The 23,197-nt window shown below is 32.8% G+C and overlaps 1 protein-coding gene across 2 annotated transcripts in view; it reads left to right on the forward strand.

Annotated features, from left to right (window-relative positions):
- The window catches only part of LOC140442030 (probable metabolite transport protein CsbC), a 71,305-nt gene extending 53,941 nt beyond the window's left edge, over positions 1 to 17,364 (forward strand). For both annotated transcript variants that reach the window (XM_072533067.1, XM_072533068.1), the window contains one exon: positions 14,165 to 17,364. In XM_072533067.1, coding sequence (XP_072389168.1) covers positions 14,165 to 15,498 — 1,334 coding nt within the window. In that variant the 3' untranslated portion in view covers positions 15,499 to 17,364. The remainder of the gene's footprint in view (positions 1 to 14,164) is intronic.
- Positions 17,365 to 23,197: the final 5,833 nt, after the last annotated feature.

Consider the following 23,197-nt stretch of genomic DNA (forward strand, 5'->3'; position numbering starts at 1 on the left):
CAATTAAATTGTCTAAAACTTTATTTGGATTACTGTTTATCGTAAAATGGAAATAAAAAATTTATAAACAAAAATAAATAAAAATTTTTGAACTAATTTCCTTTTGGGCCTTTCTAGTCATTTTACAATAAAATGAGATAAAAACAATATTATTCAGGGTTTTTAGCCAATAATTTTCACAACAAATTTGTTTCATTTTATTAATTTATCTGAGTTTTACAGCATCGAAGTGGACTGAGTTCTTGAATAGCCGTAAGAATACCAAAGAAACAAACCATTTGGCTTAGTTTTTGATTACATATTTTTTATTTATATAATTTATCATTTTCTTAACACTCTTATGTTATTTTCAATCGATTAAAATACCTTATCCTCACTATCTGTGAGGTAAAGGTTGGAGGCGCGTTTTTAGCGTTAGCGAAAGTTACCTCAGTGTGTCTAATCCACGGAAAATTTCCAAAATAATATATACCAACATATTATATATATTTAAAAAGTTGTTTTCTAGCTATTGCTTTTTTATTTTCTTTGAGGTCCAGGCTGAGGCTGTGGTTAAGGATCTAATTCAGTAAGGGAGGTGAATGTTTGCGGAATAACTTGAGTTAGAATTGGCGCCAATGTGGGTAATTTATCTTCGAATCCATTTTCTTCGACTACTTTTCTATGATGTTACTGCAGGTTTTATCAGAACAATTGAGGCATATTGCAGAGAATTTTAGGCATGTTTTAGAAGTTAGAGTTGTGAAAGTTTGGATTGGTATCCAAATTCATCATCATCATTTGGCTCTACAACTCTATGTGAGTTGTAGCCGCGTTTACTATTTTCTTCCATTGTTGTAGGCCCTGAGCAGCTATTTCCCATTGCTGTATATCCATTTTGCGTAGATCACTGGCTACTTCGTCCTTATGAGTAATATGCCCTATTTCCTGCAGTGATCCTGGCTGCCACGTCCTTTTCATATTTATTTTCAGATGCTATGATCGCTCTCAGGTACTTTAATTCTTTGACGACTTCAAAGTTGTATTCATTGATTGTTACGTTTTGTCTAAGCGTTCTCTGTACTCACCTGTGCTAATCGTACCAGCTTTCCAGGTACTCCCATTTCTACCATGGTCTCCCACAATGCTTATCTGGTAACAGAATCGTAAGCTTGTTTAAGTTCACAAAAATTTGGTGTACATCGGTTGAATTACCAGTTTTTTTCCAACACCTGGCGTAGGACGAATATCTGGTCTATGGTCGTCCTTCCCCGTCTGAATCCGCTTTGGTAGTCGCCTATTATTTCCTCTGCGTATGGAGTTAGCCTTCTAGACAGTATTATGGATATAATTTTGTACGTGGTATTGATTAACGATATTCCTCTATAGTTCCGACAGATTTGTTTGTCTCTCTTTTTGTGGAGAGGTACTACATAGCTTTCATACCACTGTTTCGGTATTTCTTCTCTTTCCCAGACTTCTCTTATAAGATGATATATCTCAAGGTGGAGCTGTTCTCCTACTTTTTTTAATAGTTCCGCCTGTATGCCGTCTGGGCCTGGGGCTTTATAGTTTCTTAGGGACGAAATTGCGGACTTTACTTCAGCTAGTGTGAGCCCTGGTATTTCAGGTTCGGCTAACTGGTACTGTCTTTGTTGCTCTGTCGTTGTGGGTTTTTCTGTATTTAGGAGTTGCACAAAATACTTACTCCATTGGCGACTTATCTCCTCGTCGTCCGTGAGCAATTGTCCTGCATCGTCTTTTATAAATCTTGGGCTGTTGGTCGTGATGCCCTTTATTGTTTTTAAGTCCTTATAAAACTGTCTAAACTGACCGGTTCTAGGTTTCTCCTCCAGTTGCTGTATTCGCGCTTTTAGGTACTGTTTCTTTTTTCCTTTAAAAGTTTTCTCGTTTGGGTCCTTACTCTGTTGTAGTCTTCCCTGTTCTCATCTGTAAGGCGTGTTAGTAACTCTAGCCTATTGATTACGTTCTGATGCAAGCTTTGTTCGCACTCCTGATCAAACGACTGGTTTTTATTTTTGTTATTCCTTTCTTTTCCTATAGTTTGCGCTGCGGCACTTTCTATGATGTTCGTTATATTTTGCCGTTTCTGTTCTATGGACAATTCTGGCGTTGATATTTCTTCTTCTTCCATTGTATGCAATTTGTTTTGGATCAGTGCCTGATATTGGTGTTCATAATCAGGTAAATCGAGCCTTGTAATGCCCCATCTGTTTTTTGTTGGCGTTACTTTGGCTGTCTCGTCTTTCGCCTTGTTCTCATTTTTGTTCTGACCACGAAGTGGTCAGAGTCACTTTCTGCTCCCCTTAGACTGTGTGCGCTGATGATATTGCTAGAATGTCTTTCATCGATAAGCACATGGTCTATCTGGTTTCGTGTGATTCCGTCATTTGACACCCAGGTTACTTTATGTATATCTTTTCTTTGAAATTGTGTAAATTGTACTACCATATTGTTAGCTACAGCGAATTCTGCCAGTCTTGATCCGTTATCATTAGTGTTATCATCTAAGCTATGTGTGTCGATTACCGCTCTAAGATGGTCCTCTTTATCTAGTATCCAAATTATTACATGCTTTTTCCAGTCCCAATATTCAGGATTACAGTGTTTGATAAGCTGACGACTGAACCTGGTAATAAATGTATTTCTGGTCACTGTATTAGCGAATCGGTTGTATCTCATGCTGTCCAGTTATCACCTTTATTTTTACAATATAAACAGACGAAAAAGCTTTCGCTAACCACGCTAAAAAACTTGAGTAACTCATAATTTTTCTGTAAAATTTTGATTAATTTGAATTTGTGGGTTCGGATCTTGTCTGTTGCGGATAGTGTGTCGCATGACGTCATCATATATTAAACTTGAAGAACAGTATAATTGATTTCTGAAGTTAAATGTGTCGATAGCAATTAAAGTAAACTGTATACTCACGCTTAATCAAGCCTTTAAGAGCGATGCTGGGAATATTTATATTCCACTATGCATCAACAATTTACTCATATAAATTACCATCTTTCTTGTGTTGCTAGAGTAGTCGGTGCGTTTTGGTTTAGTTTGAGTTTTCTTACAAGCTCTCTGTGATGACGGGAAGACCCAGAAACACGTGTCAGGGAGTGGTAAGAAACTCAAATTAAATCGAAACGCAACCATTTTCGTATATTTATCGTTCTTACTCGACGCAATGAGTACAAGAAAGATGGTAATTTATATGAGTAAATTGTTGATGCATAGTGGAATATAAATATTCCCAGCATCGCTCTTAAAGGCTTGATTAAGCGTGAGTATACAGTTTACTTTAATTGCTATCGACACATTTAACTTCATCTTTCATCACTAGATGTCTCTAGTAGCATACTCTGGTAATTATTTTTTCTATAATTGCTAGAGTAGTCGGTGCGTTTTGGTTTAGTTTGAGTTTTCTTACAAGCTCTCTCTGATGACGGGAAGACCCAGAAACACGTGTCAGGGAGTGGTAAGAAACTCAAATTAAATCGAAACGCAACCATTTTCGTATATTTATCGTTCTTACTCGACGCAATGAGTACAAGAAAGATGGTAATTTATATGAGTAAATTGTTGATGCATAGTGGAATATAAATATTCCCAGCATCGCTCTTAAAGGCTTGATTAAGCGTGAGTATACAGTTTACTTTAATTGCTATCGACACATTTAACTTCATCTTTCATCACTAGATGTCTCTAGTAGCATACTCTGGTAATTATTTTTTCTATAATTGCTAGAGTAGTCGGTGCGTTTTGGTTTAGTTTGAGTTTTCTTACAAGCTCTCTGTGATGACGGGAAGACCCAGAAACACGTGTCAGGGAGTGGTAAGAAACTCAAATTAAATCGAAACGCAACCATTTTCGTATATTTATCGTTCTTACTCGACGCAATGAGTACAAGAAAGATGGTAATTTATATGAGTAAATTGTTGATGCATAGTGGAATATAAATATTCCCAGCATCGCTCTTAAAGGCTTGATTAAGCGTGAGTATACAGTTTACTTTAATTGCTATCGACACATTTAACTTCATCTTTCATCACTAGATGTCTCTAGTAGCATACTCTGGTAATTATTTTTTCTATAATTGCTAGAGTAGTCGGTGCGTTTTGGTTTAGTTTGAGTTTTCTTACAAGCTCTCTCTGATGACGGGAAGACCCAGAAACACGTGTCAGGGAGTAGTAAGAAACTCAAATTAAATCGAAACGCAACCATTTTCGTATAATTGATTTCTTTTTATTATCCTAAGCAAGACAAGAATGTCATTGTCCTCTGCTACGATGGTCACACAATCATAGGATTGGAATTCTGCAATCGCAGAAGGAATGAGGACTGTATCTGCATCTAATTAATTAATAATCTAATAAATTATATAAATAAAAAATATTATTAAAAAAACTCATTTTTATTGTATTCTTGATCCTGGTCAAATTTGGAGAGCTGTAAAACTCTAAAAAACTTTAAAAAATAAAAAAAAATAATGAAATTAAACAAATTTGTAATGAAAATTATTTTTTAAATAACCCTCTATAATATTGTTTTGGTGTCATTTTATAGTATAATGACCAGAAAAAAGTTATAAGGCCCAAAACAAAATTTATTCAAAAATTTTTAGATATTTCCATTTATCACTTTTTTTTGTTTTCTATTGACGATAAGAAGTAATAAAAATAAAAAACATTTTAATTTACCACGATTGTATATAAAAATTTGTGTATATAATATCCGAATATACTTATATAAAATTTTCTGTAGGACTTCTAGCTTACGAGATATAGTGCGGAAACCTTTGCACCCCTTTTTCCAAGATGGCAGCTGGGGGACAAGAGTAACGACCCACAAAATTGAACTTAAGCTTATACTTACTTTAATATTTAAAAAAATTCTGTTTTCTGAAAAATGCACGGTAAGATCTAAAAAAGGTAACATTTCAATGAACTAATATATTTTTGGACTTGGTTTTATTTTTCTCCATAGATCTTTTAGCTCTCTTGTCATTGTTGTGATTTAGTTATTACCATAAATTAAGATTGTTTGGTATTCACAGTTAGACAAAAGGTAGGTCTCGTGTTTTGGTCATCTTTATAAATTTTTCTGCTTCAGCGTACCAGTCTTCTAACTCCTCCAGGGGTTTATCTGCTGTAGGTGCAAAAGTCTGAATGATGTTATTATTTACTGGTTTTCCGGAGATTTGAATAAGTAGGCATCGGTCAGAAAATGACCCAAAGTTTGAGACAGCATTGTTATATTCTGCGAAGAAAAAGATGTAATTATCTGCAATACAAGTTTGACTCCTAAAATGAGCAAAAATACTTTTCAATATGATTAGTTGTATCCCAGTTAAAATATTTTTTTTCATTTAAAATTAACGTGTCTCACAGCTTATGGTCATTGGAACACTAAGATGTCTTCTAGATTTCCTTTCAGGTTGTGCTTGTTTCTAGAAGAATCATACTAGCAGCAGTCCATTACCACCTGTTTGATGGAAAGGGGGGTATTACAGTAGTAGCATACTGGAGGGTTTTCTGATGCCATAAGTTATCCATGTGTGAGACGTGTATGCCCTATTCGAAGTTAGCCAATAACTGATTTGTCTTTCCTGTTCATAAAGGACATATTGACGCGAGATAAGTTGGGTTGAACGTCATGCAGCTTAGTTTTTGTTTTATTCTAAAGGTCTGACCATGAGCTGAGGATTTTTTGTTTTTTTAATATTTTAAGATCCGTATTAGTTTGGACCTTTTTGAAGGCTAATTCAGAAGAACATGCTGCTTTAGTAGCCTGGTTAGCAGAATATTGTTGGTTACAGATGGTGTGTATTTCCTAGACTAGTGAATTTATGGAGAAGATGCATCTTATGGAGTGAATCTAGGAAAGAGAATCTGTACAAATGGCAATTGTTTTCCTTTCATTTGAAATAGGATGGATTGAAGTCTTTAATGCTTGGAGTATTTCATATAATTCTGCGGTTACTAAAAATCCTAAGTAGTCGCACACAGCTTATTGTCATCGTCAATATGGACACAGCGCAGCCACAACAGGATGTTTTGGCAGGATTTTCTGGGGATTGAGTTTGTGGTTTCTGTTTTATTGAATCTGTATAAATGGAAAATTGTACATCCATAGAGCTGTCTTGAGGGTATAAATAGAAGTAGTATTGGACAGGTTAATGGAATCTAATAAAGGAGATAACATACATTTTGTCCGATGTGAGTTAGAGCAGAGTTTGATATTGAAAAGTTTTTATTACAACACGATAAACACATATTTCCCTTTCATAGATCTTTGTAAAACGTTATTAAATTAAGGACTTACCATAAAATTTGCGTTTCAATTAAATTTCGTTTTTACCACATATAACGGCAATAAATAATTTTAAACTATTACCGTTGTAATTATCGCTATTTAAATTAACATTAAGTTCACCTTCATAATCTCACTTAACGTGAATATTTGCATATTTTTAATAAAATTTGTTTCACTTGGTTTGCTCAGATTTTGCCAGTCATGTCTATTATATTCTATTAGTTAGTAATCTTTGTATACAAAATATTATGTACATCATAACATTATTAATCTTTAATTTTCTTTTTAATTTCTTTGTCATACAAGCTTTTAATACGATTTTATTAGCTTCTTTCAGTAGTAGCTTCTGCGTTCAATTTATAATTAGATTCATTTAACATTTTAAACCATTAGATTCACTTAGATATCATTATTTCAGCCTCTGGGTAGCTAATGAGATGGTTTATTTTCCCTTATTAAATAAACTCTCGTCACCATCAGCACCGTCTTCTTCTTCAAAGGTACTTACATTAATAACAATTGCATCGTCACTTAATAAAATTTGAAACCTTTGAACAAAGTTTAGCTAAACGCTAAACAGTGTCAAAATTAGACATAAATAGAAAAATTATTGCAGTAGCATCTCACTAATCGGGTACCTACTAATAAAAACCAGGAGGTGCCGAATTATTAAAATGTTGGCATTACTGGATTGTATAGAAACACTTAAAATAATTAAAATAAAGCATTTATTCATAAAAGGAATACAATCCAATTACAGAAAAGTACTTAAGCAGTCCTTTTACAAAGACTACCTAATAGTCCTAATAATTATTTATAAACTTACTTTTCTGGCTTTCAAGGAAATCTGAGAAAAAGTTGTCAATAATTTCGGTGGTATTAATTTTTTCGGAGCATTCGGATTTTATAGAGATAAAAGCCAAATCTATAAGTCTTTCCTGTGTCATATTATTCCTTAAGAAATTTTTATTAATTTTTAATTTACTCCAACTTCTTTCGCCTGAAGCCACAGAAACAGGTATAATTTAGTTGCTCTTTTTCTCCTGGAAAAATATCTTTTTTCTACTCTCTTACTAGTAAATTGTATATTATAGTTCATCCTAAACCCTTCTTTCAGTGCGTCACAGTTTATCGAATTCTCTCTAACGCATTAAGCTAGAAGTGACAGAAAAAAACGTGAGTCTGTGATTATTATACATAGAACTTATAATTATAAAAATTATATATTGTTCACGGGTATTTGCATATTAAAGTGAATTCTACTTACGGATATAATATAATTGGTTGGAGTTTAGAATACGCTAAATAGATATACAATCAATAATGCGCATAAATATAATTTGACGCAGATGGTCTCGATAGTGACAGTACTTTGACAATGTCAACTGATAAAATGAAAATTGTCATTCCAGGATAGTATTTTCAGACATTTTACAGTGAAAATTTAATTTTGTATTTATTGTCATAAAAATATTTTAAATATGCCGAGATATACCGAGAAGGAACAAAGACTAATATTAAAATTATTAAATTATTTTCAATTAGAAAAAGAGGCTGGGACAACTTTATTACCAGTTTCTGCCGTTCGTGAAGTAAGTTTTAAATTATTCTTAAATATATTTATATTAGTAGTTTAAATACTATACATTTTAGCCATAGTGTTTGTAATAAATAATAATAAATACATAAATAACTCTTAGCTAATTAAGCACTTTCCTTGAAGTGTATAGAATAGGAATTATGACAAACTGCCGTTCCAGTATAATGCACAATAAAAATTTTTATACACGACGGGACCTCTAATATGTAAATTAAAAAAAAAAATTGAATCCACATTTTCAAAAAATAACCTTTTCACATTTAGCCGATTACGATCCTTCAACTGTCAGATTTAACTAAAATGCCATGCAATAATTCTCGACATTCCTAAAATCATATATGACGTCAAAATTAGTGACGCACTGAAAGAAGGTTTTGGGACAGACTGTACCTACTATTTGGATGCTAATTAAATACATTAAAACAGATACTGACACGTAATGACTAGCACGTAATAAAAAAAATGACGCTTCAGTTCTATAAAAATGTGTAATATCACATAAGACTTATAAGTCAGTTGGTCGAGTTACCATGAAAACGAACAAACTTTATTTTGACAGATTAAAAATTATTAATCTGTCAGTGTAAATATAGTGGTAATTTAAATACACATAAATAAAATGAGTTCATCGAATAGTGAAGATGAATTTAGTAGCACACCACCCAATATTATCTAGAGGAACATATGAAAAGGTATATTAGCAATTTATGGATTGGCGTACAACAAATAATGTAAATTCATTTTCTGAAAACGTACTCTTGGCTTATTTTGGAGAAATCGCTAAGAAATTTAAACCATCCTCATTATGGGCAACATATTCTATGCTAAGAAGTGTTATAACTTTGAAAATTAATGTTAATATTGAAAATTACCCGAAATTGCGAGCTTATCTAAAAAGACAATCAGAAGGTTTTAAAAACAAAAAATCTAAAATTTTACATCCTGATAAAATAAAACTTTTTTTTAAATGGAGCTCCTGATGTATAGTACTTGTTAATAAAGGCTAAAGGTATATTATTTAAAAGTATAACATAAATGTGCTTACTTATAATACTTTTATTTTAAGGTTATTGCAGTTATTGGAATATGTGGAGCTTGTAGGAAACAAGAGTTTAAAAATCTTAAAATTTGTGAGTGACATTGATGATTTAAGTACCATGTTATTAGTTAAAATTCCTGCTACGAACACCAAAATATGTAGATCTTTCGATATTTCCGGAAATTTCTCTAAAATCTGCAAACAATATATAGAAATTCGACTACAAATTAGCGATCCGCAAATAAATCAATTTTTTTCTTAATTATCAAAGAGGTAAATGTACGAAACAGGTGGTAGGATTAAACAAAATGGGCGGTGTTCCTAAACAAATAGCCGAATATTTAAAGTTACCAGATCCCAAAATGTACACAGGTCACTGTTTAAGACGAACTTCTGCCAATATTTTGGTAGATGCCGATGGTGATTTAATGGCTCTTAAACGACATGTAGAATGGAAATCTTCAACAACGGCCGAAGGATATGTCAATGAGTCAATAAATAAGACGTCAACAGCCAATATAATTATAAACTCAATTGAAAGTAATTTACAGACCTTTACATAGACTGAAAATACCAATGTTCAAAAAGAACACACCGTACAGTTTACGCCATCTCACCATTCACCACGTATTATTGAACAACCGCCAAACTCGGATAAGGGTATAGTTATAAATAATTGCGAAAATTTTACAATTAATTATTATAAATAAATGTTTAATTTAAATTGTTCCTGAATTTTGTTAAATAACTAAAAGTTACTTGTTATACTTTTAATTTTTATAAATGAAAATAATCGTATAAAAAGTATAGTACACAACTTGAATTGTAAGTTTATTATATGCTTGTAAAATTTCTGCGCTCGCCGCTACGCGGCTCGCGCGCAGCTTTTTTCCTCGCACGTTATGAGCTTCTTACAACTCTCGTTTAATAAAACTATTTCATTAAAGAGTTATTATATCATTCACACTTTCTTCTTACTCCTGTACCTGTACGCTATAATAGCAATAATAAATTTATAAATTTCAATAAAGTAAATAGCAGTACTAATAAAATATTACAGTGTAAGTGGATATTGAGGTCTTTAAAACACGCGCGATTTTAGTGTTTTAAAGGCCAGTAATTCACGAATACTTTACGCTATTTTCTTTATTGGTACACTTTAAAATAATGTATTATTACTACAAAAAATTGAAGAATGACAAGCTAATAATGTAAACTGGTTGAATTTGTGATTATTGTTTCATTTAGGCAGCCAGTGGCTCTGTTTGCTCTATTCACTAGATCTTCCACTTCAATTTCGAGCTTTCCATAGCTAGATAATGTGATGCCTAGATATTTAAACTCCATCACTTGTTCTATTATCTGATCTTAAAGCTCCAATTTACATCTGAGTAAATTTGTTGTTGTAACCATGCATTTTGTCTTTTTTGGGGAAATTAACATATTAATTTTTTCCGGCTGTTATATTAAATTGGTGCAGCATAAGTTGTTTTTCTCCCATTTGGTATCATTTTTTAATTCTTAATTAAAATCTAATTTGTTGTTTTGGAAGATATTTTCGATCGTTTTGATTGTTCCTAAAGGTATTTCTCTTGCGTACAATAAGTGGATAACGTCCTTTAATTTGACCCGTTCAAATGCCTTCTTAAGGTCCAAGAAACATAGATATGCCGGTTTGTTGTATTCAAATGATTTCTCTTGCACTTGCCTGATTATAAATATAGCGTCGGTGCATGATCTTTGCGACCTGAAACCTTGTTGTTCTTCTGCTAGTGTTATAATTTCATTCAGTTTATTTATTCACTTTGGTTGTTGATTTTAGTGTTGTGTTTAATAAATTACGTCCTCCGTAATTTTTCGGGTCCGATTTGTCTCCCTTCCCGGTGATTCCCGAGGAATTCTGTTTTATTCTATTATTTTTTGGATCAGTTTTAATAGTTCTTTGGTCAGATCTGGTCCTCCGTACTTTAAGAGTTCGTTCGGTATTCTGTCCTCTCTTGGTGATTTTCTATTTTTTAATGTCCTCAATGCTTTCTTTACCTCTTCCTTCTCAATTTTATTTCTTCGTATATATTTTATTTCTTTTTGTATGCTAGTTATTTATTATTTTATAATCTAATTGGTAATCTTTCCCCTAATTTTCCTACCAAAATTATGTAATTTCTAACTGTGTCTGCACTTAAGTAGGTATTTTCTGCTATTACTGAATTTTCGATCTTTTTTTTGTACATATGAAGTCTATTTGGTTATGGGCTACTTGTTCGGGTATCTACAGCTGATCTCTAGGTCTGGAGACGACTTCTTTGGAGTTTTAAAATTGTATTTAAAAATATTAGTAGCTTCTCTTAATCTGCTCTTTTGTTTTTCATGTCCAGATCTTGTTTTTCTCTGATATCATCATGTCCTCATTGTCAATTCTTAAAATTTTTCATGGAATGATTAAGCTCGTGTTTCTTTTTAGACGCTTATACTCTTTCTGGCAATAATATTTTGTCTAAAAATATGACTACGTTTTTTACAGCTATGTCGGTGTCCTTCATTACAATTGTTTATCAGTATCATCGTCTATAGTCACTTTGCTCCAGCCTGGCTATCTCATTTAACATATACTAACAGTACGTCGGCTTAGTGACACAAAAATGTATCTCAAAAATGACTACTTTTCAGTAGAGCTTATATAAGGTTTATAAACAAATGATTTGCATTTTGTAATGGCCTTTAGTTTATTCTCAACTTTTTTGTTCCGAATTATTAATCTTAGGAATGTATTCTTTACGGTAATACAATGATACGTAAAAATGGATAATTTGTGTTTTCAAAATATCAACAATTAGATAAAGTAGCAGAGATACATTTTTGTGTTCCTAACTTAAAAGTCTATTATTATAGAGGCTTATGTATATACCATTTTATTTAAGAAAAGCTTAATCTTAACCCTATTATAAAGTCATTTGTATTTGAGTAATATCGATAAATTTCGAGAGATGAACATATTGAGTGGCAGGTATAATAATTAAAAGTACAATAAATTAAAATTAATTAATCTCTACCTGGTCCGAAAACTTAACCACGCCATTTAAATACAAATGAATTTGTAGTAGGATTAAGAGTAAGCTTTTCTAAAATAAAATGGTACATACTTGTAATTCTTTGTTGCTGTAGCATTATAATCTAATTTCACAACTGAGGGTTACCCAATTTAATAATAATAATAATAAAAATAATAATCATAATTCATTTTATTATAACTTTATATTGTTCTGAAGCTAATTTCTTGTGACATTAAATACTATTTAAACGTCTCGATGGGAATAACCACAATATATTTATTAAAAAAAGAAGCTTTATAAAATATTTAGACAACGATTTCTGAATTAGAAGTCGAAACGCCAATAAAGTTTGTTTTTTAATAAATATATTGTGGTTATTCTCATCAATAAATTTAATTATGTTAATTACTTTGCACATCTGATTGATTGACCTTATTGTTGGTGAGCAACGACTTATAGAAGATATGATACTGGGAAGAAATAATGCCTTTATTGCACAGCTCTTCTAAATCCTTATATTTTTCTTCTTTTATTGGCCCTTGTCCTTCATATGCCGTTGTTAAGTTTGACAAGGAAAATTTTCATTTTCCTTGTTTTATTTAAAAAATTTGTTTATTATCGTCTTTTCTGTACTGGAGCCATGTTAATTTTAGCCAATTTATACTACTACCATCGATGTTCACTTTGTTGTTTTTTATTAGAATTGTGGCAAAAGCTTTGAAGTCATAAATGTCTTCCTGTCCACTCTCGTGTACTGTGTATTTTGATTTCTTTGACGCCATTCTTACAGTGGAGTACCACACGGTGGGATCAAATATGTCCACATTTTTTTATGCTTTCTTAATATGACAATGGACCGAGCCACACTCCATCATCGAATGGTCAGGTTCAAAAAAGCAATGTTCAATTTTTGGAATCTCTAATGTCTGAACAGCGTAAAGCAACATAGCAGATACATTTACGTTGTGGTTTTGGCCACCACACGTGTCACTCATTCTTAATCGTCACCAAAAAAATATATCCTCACATTGTTCATATCCTGATACATTAGGTTCACTGGTAGAAACATGGGAGGCACTGTCTGAATATGTCACTTGTGATGAGAGCGTTAAATTATGATTATGTGTTTTATCATCTCGTACCGATTTGTTAAGAGCTAACAAAACTAACTTCTTCCCTCTTAAATCCATTATTGTGTAATAATAAAATTATAAAACAGTATTATAACGATTATTATAACAATCTCTACAACAATTAACTTAGAACTGATTGACGTATTTACGTCTTCACAGTTGTAACAGAACTGGAGATGCAACGGACCACCCTGCTAAATATAATAAACAAATTATCAACTTATCCACGTGTTTTACAACTATAAGAGAACTGCAAATACAACGGACCACCCTACTAAACATAATAAACAAATTATCAAATCCACAGTTGCTACCTGCAATCACCATTCAGTGCAATAAAATTAATGCCACAAAAATGTAACTCAATATCAGCTTATTTATAGTACGAAAACATAGTATCACAGAAATGTAACAGCACTTAACATTTCTGTGACACTAAAAGATTGCTAAGAAATGTAGTTACGAAAACTCCTTGCTGGGGTTTTAGGTGGTCGGAGAGATACAGTTTTGTGTCACTCAATAGAACTCACTAAAGTAAGTTCAATGGTGTAGATATCTCAAAACGGCAAAAACGTAGTTACATTTTTGTGTCACTAAGCCGACGAATAATTCTTTAGTAGCCTGTCTAGCCGCCCCATTGCTTGAAAGATATTTGAAACTATTCCTAGCTCGTACATGTTTCTTAAATTCCATGCATTTATTTTTCTCTCGTTATTACTATGATTTTTTTGGGGAAAGTTAGGCCAAGGTGGTTTCTCGTTGCCTTCCTATGTTGCCTTCGAAAATCTAACAGTCATTTAAGGTCAAAGAAATAAGAATGATCCCTTTGATTCTCAGGTAAATTTTATAAGTGTACCAGTTGGGTTATGTTTTATTTTTTATATTCTTGGGCGGGAGTGACTAATCTACCAATCAAAAAAATGTTTAATTTATAACCAATCCAAATAATGACTTTTTCAAAGGCTCTTTAAACAAAATAAATACTTGAAGAATGATTGAGATTTATATATTAATATTTTATTTTCTTTTTTAGCGGATTTGCTCTTGGTTTCCTCTGGACTAACACTGGTATGGCCATCAGCAGTTATTCCAAAATTATACTCAAACGACACAACAGTAAATCCAATTGGAAGACCCATTACTCCGATGGAAAATTCAGTAATAATGGCATCCTCAGCATTGTCTGCTTTGTTTAGTTTTTTCCTTATGGCAAAGTTATCAGATGCTATAGGACGAAAGTTGAGTATGAGGATACTAGCAATCGTAAACACCTGTATTCTAACAGTACTAGCATTTGCAACAAACGTATATATTTACATTGTTGGTTTTTTAATGCTCGGGTTTGTTTCTTCGGGTGTGTTTATTAATGTAGCCATATACAATAGTGAGATTGCTGAAGATAAAAACAGAGCTTGGATAGGATGTGTAGTTGGTCTAATGATGCCAACTGGAAACCTTCTTGGTTATATATTTGGCGCTTTGTTAGATAATGTTAGGAATTATACACTATTTTGTGCTCTACCAGCTTTTCTTCATATTTTACTTTCTTTCTTTGTAGTAGAGTCTCCAACATATTTAGTGTGTAAAAGGAAAAAACAGGAAGCTTTGACTGCTTTAGAAAAGTTGAGAAAAACTAAAAATTTTAAGGATATCGAAATGGAATATCGCCTTATGGAGGAGTTTAATTCATCTGGAGATACTGAGAAACAGGATACATTTGCACTTTTTCGTTGTGCACCTGCGCGAAAAGCATTATTTTTAGGATTTGTACTATGTACTACTCAACAATTATCAGGCATACTTATAGTTTTATCGTACATAGTTCTTATTTTCAATGAGGCGGAGGCATCGTTGTCAGGAACTACAGTAAGCATTTTGTTCGGAATAATGCACATTTCAATTATTCTTGTTGCTGCGTTTATTGTTAATAGATTTGGTAGAAAACCGCTGATTTTATTCTCTTCACTGGGATGTTCAGTTTCAATGATTTTCTTGACTGTATATTTTTATATGAACGAGCATAACATGCCCATAGTAAACAGTATACGATGGATACCCATTGCCTCCATTATATTTTTCATTATTTCATATGGTATGGGGCTTGGGCCGATACCAATAGTTTTAATTGGAGAACTTTTTCGTAATGATCTTAGAGCTGTAGGAGTGGCTACTATTACAATAGCTGAATGTATAATAACAATATTTTCACAATTTTTGTATCCAATTTTGACTGTTAATTATGGCGTTTATTTAAGTACATCTGCATATGCTGTAAGTACTTTGATAGGCTTTGTATTATTATTATTTTTATTACCCGAAACTAGAGGTAAAAGCTTTATGGAAATTCAAAACATCCTTAGCAAGTAACACAATGTTTTACATATTATTATGTTTCCAGAAATATACATAAAAATGTAATACTATGTTGCTTTGAATATGTTTTTTAATATTTTAAGAAAAACGGTTAAATAGATAAGGTCAGTGGCCCAAATTCAGACATGTTTAGGCTTTTACGTTCCTTTTTATTTATTGGAATTAATACTTATTGAGTAACATTGATCAGTTTTTATTTTCTCGAATAAATAGCTATTCCTAAGAGAACCTCACAAATTATTAATCATAAAACTTCGACAAGTTAATTATATTTTTATATTTATTATACTACTACTACTACTATCGGTTTACAGCGTTCTCCGACGCCTTCCGACTCCTAACCGCCATTCTTCTCTATTCAGCCATAGGCCTGGAGGGATTTCTCTATCCTCTAGTTCTTTTTCAATTCCCTCTCTCCAGCTTTTTCTCGGCCTTCCTCTTTTCCTTCTCCCTTGTGGTGTCCACGTCAAAATCTGTTTTGGAATCCTGTCATCTGGCATTATCTGTACATGGCCGTACCATATTAACTGTTTTGTTTTTATGTCATCAACTATTGTATGCTTGACTCCCATCATTTCACGTATTCTCTCATTTGGTATCCGATCTCTTCTTGATTTTCCTGCTGCTCTTCTCCAGAAGTCCATTTCTGTTGCTAGTAACAGTTTCTCTGTTCTTTGTTTTATTTGCCAAACTTCGCTGCCATATGTGATTACACTTTTAAGTATGGTGTTGTGTGTGTATATGAGTTGTTTGTTCGCTTTAGATATTGTTTGGTCCCACAGAATTTCGTTCATCATGGATATGGCTTTTCTACCCTGTATGTTTCTGTCTTTTATAGCAGCATCGAGTGTTCCATCTTGAGTTATCTTCATACCCAGGTACTTGTATTCATCACAGTTTCTAATTTGTACCCCATCGTCTAATATAATGGACTGTTTTGTCCCTCCAATACACATGGCTTCAGTTTTCTTAATGTTGACTTCGAGACCCCATTTGTTATATTCTTCTATTAGCTTCCGAGTCATGTAACTCAAGTCGTCATGATCCTGAGCAATCAGTATTTGGTCATCAGCGAAACATAAGGTGTACAGTGTAGTCTCGTCATTGAGAGGAATTCCCATGCCATTACATTTTATTTTCCACAGCTTATGTGCTTATTCCAGATAAATTTTGAAAAGGGTAGGCGAAATACAGTAACCCTGCTTTAGTCCTTTCGTGACCTTAAATCCTTCAGATATCCTTGATCCAGTTTTAATTTTTGCAGTCGTTGCATTATACAGACTTTGGACTGCTTTGATAAGACCATGCTTAATGTTGGTTTGCTGTAGGGTTGACCATAGTTTACTTAGGGGTACACTGTCATATGCTTTTTGTAAGTCTACGTACATCAGGTGAACTTCTTTATTGACGGCTGTTTTTTTTTCAATAACTTGCGTAATAGAGTACAGGTGGTCTACTGTGGATCGCCCAGCTCTAAAACCAGCTTGTTCCTCTGCTTCGTAATCTCTATAGTCATTTTCTATTTTGTTCTTAATAAGTTTCTCATACATCCTACTTATTGTGCTGTTTACCGCAATTCCTCTGTAATTTTCACACTGATCCTTGCTGCCCTTTTTGTGGATAGTTGACATGATAGATAATTTCCACTCTTTTGGTAATTCGGCTCCATTCAAGCAGTCTTGAAAGAGTTTTCTTATATTTATTATAACCATACAAAAATCACCTAATTCCGACATCAGGAGTGCAGTTTGCTCCAAAATCAGACATTTCAGTGAACCTAATTCAGACACTGATCCTAAATCAGGCATTTGAGAAACATTATTCCGTCAATAAATGAAATCACTAATTTAAGAAAAGTTAGTATAAAATAGGACAGATTATTTATAACATTATATATTATTATGCGTTTTTAATTCTTTTATAGAAAAAAATCCTCTTTTATTTATGTCTATGGGAGGTTTGATCTTCTTAACAACTTCATGGTTATCATACCAAATTTCATCTTTTATAGTTGGCCATTTCCACCAACCGCAATCCTTAACCATTGCATTAGCCAACATCTTTTCACTGTTTTTATCTGTAATTTGTGCTGGATAATATTCTTCAAAATAGGTGACAATTACAAAATCACCTATTTTTATTTCTCCAATCAAATCTTCATCTAAAATAAATATTATTGTAGAGTAAAATTAATCAAAAAACCTAGTTACTTAAATAAAATGGTGTCTTACCTGAATTTTTAATGTCATCGTTATCTTTAGTTGACTCTTCGTCACTAACTGATCCATCTTTTTCTTCTTCTGTGCTCTTTTGTTTATTTTTAATGATCTTTTTTCTAGGTTTTTTTATATTATCCTCGCACAATTTTTTATTTTCTTCTCTTTTTCTCTTTCTCTCTCTTCTTTTTCTCTAATTGCGTTTTTCTGGTCTTCGTCTTTTTTCAAAAAATATTGTCTCCAAGCGTCGGAGGTGTCTACCGAAATAACCTTAATTCCACACTTTCTTGAGGTTATTTTTTTCGTAGGTTCAGGACAGAACAACGAGTTTTTAAACGGGGATGGTATAACCACTCCTGGCAGAACACGAGAATGTTTATTACTTCTGCAGTCTTCTGAATATCTTCATCTTTATTGACTAATTCCTCTCTTAGTTGCTTCTCTTCAGTAACAGTTGATTTTTCTGGTGTCAATTGTAAGGTTACTAATATTTTTTCAGTATTATTTTTCTCTTTTAATGATATTAATTCGTTTTTCTGGGGCCAATGAAATAATTTCTAATACATTAATTTTCTTTCCTATAACATTAGTTTTTGTTGTTTTGTCGAATATTTCTTTCGTGCCTGTTTCGTCAATGCTTCTCATTTCTTCAATAATTGTTAATTCTTTTTCAGCATATGCGCTAAGGCCAAGAAGTTCTGCTTCGGTTTCAGTATCTTTAACTATGTCTTGTATGTCCAGAATTACTCTTTGTAACGTATCATCAGCTTCAAATTCTCTTTATTTTCCCATCCATCTTCTAGAATTAGGTGTTCTTGAATATCGATTATAATGTTGGCGGTTTTCTCAATATTTTGGGATAATCCAGATTTCTGATATAGTTACCAAACTTCATACAAACTCTTATCTTTAATATCACCTGTCCACTCTACACCTATCAGTCCATAACATTTAGTCAAACAGTCTGGCTGAACGAACGATTCCAGATATTGCAAATGACTCACTCTTTCAGGATCCGGTGCGGCTGTACTTGTGTTAAGCTCATTGTCTTCAGCGAGAAGTTTATGATAATCGATATTATCAGCATTAAATGGACAAAGACCACATACTTTAAAAGATTTTTTGAAAATATCTTCCACACTTGTTATTGAACTTAAAGTATTTTGAAGGACAGAGGCAAAGGTGTCTTTTCCTAAATGTTTATAATTATTTTGGATTTTAAAATTTTGTACTTTAGTTTTCCATTTCTTTTTTAAAGATTTAAATAATCCCACATCTAGAGGTTGTAGAATATGTGTGGAATTTGGTAACAAACTTATCAGGATTATTTGTTTTTCTCTACAGTAGTCAGTCAGAGGTAAGGCCACGTGTGATTTATGTCCATGCAAGTATAATATTACTGGAAACTGAATATTTTCAGATAAGAGCCATGGGTATAAAATGTTTGTTATTACACCATTAAAATTTTTGGATGCTGTAATTATACTGATAGAATTCCAACTTAAAATGAAAATTTATAGCCCTTATATACAACTTCAACAAAGTTTATTCTAATTTTCTTAACTAGTAATATCTTATAGTAAATAAAATAATAGCTGAAATCTGCTAACCTTATTAGAAATTCTTTCTCGATGGACACAACACACAATTTGCAAGAACCGTCCAACTTTTAGGTTATGTATTGACAGATACAATGTCGGTAAGATAGGAAACGAATTTTGAAATGAAAAAAATCAATGTTAAATTATACCAATAGATGTCTTAATATTTATCTGGATATATCAAATTTCTTATTTTAACCGAATAAACAGAAATATCTCTGAATTTAGGACAGTCTCTGAATTTGGGTCACTTCCCTTATTACATCTAAATTTAAAACAGTGTTTATAGCATTAAAAGAATTAATTTTTACTTAAGTTTTAAGTTACTTACCTATTAAGTTTTAATGAGTGATCAAATTATTGGAGCCACCCCATAAAATGTTACTTTTTGTTTAAAAATAGTATGTAATTGAGCTATAAAACATATTTTTGTGATTAATTCTATTTTACTGTGATTTAAAATCTTATAAAGTTTACATATATTAAAAAAGAAATGAATAATTACATGAAAATACTTGAAATTATGCCTTGTCTAATACTTGGTAGTGTCATCTTTCGCAGGAATGACTGCCTGGCACCTTTTTGGCATACTTTCTATGCATATTTGGCAATTTTGCAAAATTGTTCCACTCCTGCGCCATTCTGCAATTAAGCGCTCGATCAATTGACGCTTTGTAGTTATAATTTTATTAGAAATTTCTTATTCATGAGCTTCCAAAGATTTTCTATTGGAATCAGATCTGGCGAGTTGCCTAGTTGTCAGGAAAAAATGTTGTAACAGTTTTTGTTCTTTTTCTTCTTCTAAGTTTTCTGTCCTTATATGATCTTATATTTGCTGTCTGTACTTACATATCTATACTTGAGCTTTATTTCTTGTAAATATCTCACTATGAACTCTCTCTGTCGCTGAAGGTCCTTAAGTACCCAAAATGCATCAAACAATTTTTAATTCCATCTGCAATTTTCTCCATAAGGCGGGCGAATTTCTCGTGCAGGAACTTATTTTTTTATTTTAAATCTAGATTGGTAAGCTTTCCTGAATTTCTAAGGCTCTTTGTGTATTTAATTTTTCATATTTCTGGATGTTTTGTTCTTTCCTTTCTTCTCTTCTTGACCTTGTGCTGAATATTAAATTGCTTTTAGCCTTGGATTGTGGATTCGGTGCGTACCTAGGTTGTAACATGAGAACTGTCGCAAGTAATATATCTGCGTGTGTAAAGGTAGATATAAAGAAAACCTGTTTGGAAGCTGAGTTAGTTAGTTGTTAGTTTAGAAGCGACATTACATATGTATCTATCTGGTCTATTATATTGCTTGTGATCGCGCTGGTACTTAGTCGCCGACTTTTACTGTAAGACGCCTCTCACTTGACACGTGCAGGATCTTGTGACATTCTTTATAACTACTTCTGAGTAATTGTAGTGCTCACTTTATACAACATCGGGCTTGGCACATAACACACTGTTAAACACTAAACAAAATTATCGATTTTTGGCACTTAGCCCGGATTTTACTTAGGTGCTACAATTATATTGTAGCTCAGGTGACATTGTAAAAGCTACCTTTTTTGTAAGTAATTTTTAATAGGTATTAAAAAATGTATAAACATAAAGTTTAATATTGTATATTTCTAATAGTTGTTACAAAATATTTTTTAGCATAAGTGTAGATATTTCTTTTATGTAAAGGGAAATATTTTAATGAAAATTTTTAACGAATATACACATTGTTATAAATGTGGTTGATAAAAGTATTATTATGTAAAAACGTATTAATAATAAAAATTTAGTAAGTATGTCAAATAAATAGTTTTTATTTACTACTATACATCCTTCTTTTATTATGGAGAATAGTCAGAGGTCAAAGAAAAGAGATGAACGAACTAATAAAAACGAAAAAACACATTCAGAAGGAAACATGAGTAGACTACTTTTGATCCTTATTTGCCAAAGGTGACGATAATTAAACACCAACACCAGAGGTGACAACAAACGAAGAAATAAATATGGAGGAAGAAAAGTTAAAGAAAGCATTAAGAAAATTAAAAAATAGAAAATCGCCAGGAGAAGACAGAATACCGAACGAACTGCTAAAGTACGGAGGACCAAATCTGACCAAACAACTTCTTCTTCTTAGGGTGCTTGTCCGTTCCGAACGATGGCGATCATTCTGGCTATGATGGTTTTGTTGCTTGCTATACGGAATATCTGTGTTGAGATCTTTCTATACTATGCTCTTACGTTAGCAAGCCAGGATATTAATCTTCTTCCTGGAGCCCTTTTTCTTTCAATTTTACCTTGCAAAATGCATTGGAGTAGCTCGTATCTGCCTTGATTTCTCATTAGATGAGCTGTACTGCAGCTTCCGGCCCTTCATGATGTTGATCAAATCCGCGGTTATGTTTATCCTCCGCAGTACTTTTTCATTGGTAACTTTGTCTGTCCATGGTATCTTCAGGATCCTTCTGTATAACCATAGCTCAAAAGCCTGAAGTTTTGATAGAGTTTTCGCCTTTAATGTCCACGTGTCTACTCCGCACAGAAGCACTGAGTACACGTGACATTTAAGGAGCCTTACTTTTGTTTCCAGGGTGAGGTCATGACTCTTGAACACAGAGCTCATAGTCAAAAATGCACTATTTGCCTTTCCGATGCGACATTTAATCTCTTGGGCATTGTCCCACGACTCATTGATTATATTTCCCAAGTAGTTGTACTGTGAGACACATTCAATTCTCATTTGTCCCAGTTATGTTTTCCTTGCTGATGATCATTAGCTTGGTTTTGCTGGTGTTTATATCCAGTCCATATGTTTTACTTGTTTCCGTTATTTTGTTCATTAAGTTTTGCAGCGTCCATTAAATCTATGGTATTGGAAAATACTGTTGTATCATCTGCATACCGTAGGTTATTGAGATTGACACCATTTATTGAGATGCCTTCATCAATATCTTTTAGAAGTTCTTCAAAAATGTACTCCGAGTACAGATTGAATATCAATGGTGAAATTATGCACCCCTGTCTCACTCCCCTTAAGATTTTGACCTGATCTGTATATTATCCATCTATTCGGAGCACCTATGATTTATTCCGATACAGGTTAGGTATTATTTTTAAGTCTCTTTCGTGAATCCCTGTCTTCTTCATCACTTCCATCATTTTTGTAGTAAATCAGGCATGCAAAAACATTACAGCTGGCATCTCTACATTCCTGTGGAGATTTCCAGGTGTACAGTTTCCTTGAGTGTAGCTTAAACCAGGTGTTCATTATTACTGATTGATTTGCTTCCACAAAAATCTCCAATGTATCTTCCCGATCGTTTTGGGTTCCTAGACCAAATGGTCCAACTGCAAAAGATGTTTTGCTGGCCCCAACTTTGGCGTTGAAGTCACAGATGACAACTCTTAGGTCTTGATTTTTTAACCTTTTCACGACTTGATTAATACTATGGTATAGTTCTATCTCTTCTTCTGTACCTTCTGTTGTAGGTGCATACACTTGAATTATATTGATGTCGATTGGTCTTGCTTTTAGTTGTATGAGAATCACTCTTGCTAAGATTGGAATAAAGTTGTCAACAAATTTTGCCACAAACAACTATTAAAATTATTCCAAAAAATAATAGAACAAATCAGAATTTTTCAAGAATGGAGAATAAGCATCCTAATACCTCTCTTCAAAAAGGGAGACAAATCGGATCCGGAAAATTACAGAGGAATTAATTTATTAAACATAACACCAAAATTATTAACCAAAGTGATAACAAATAAAGTAAATGAAATTATAACACTAGCAGAAGAACAAGGTTTCAGGTCGGGAAGATCATGCACCCACGCTATATTTATAATGAGGCAAGTGCAAAAGAAATCATTAGGA

The sequence above is a fragment of the Diabrotica undecimpunctata genome, chromosome 5 (genome assembly GCF_040954645.1).
Source record: "Diabrotica undecimpunctata isolate CICGRU chromosome 5, icDiaUnde3, whole genome shotgun sequence".
NCBI lineage: Eukaryota > Metazoa > Arthropoda > Insecta > Coleoptera > Chrysomelidae > Diabrotica > Diabrotica undecimpunctata.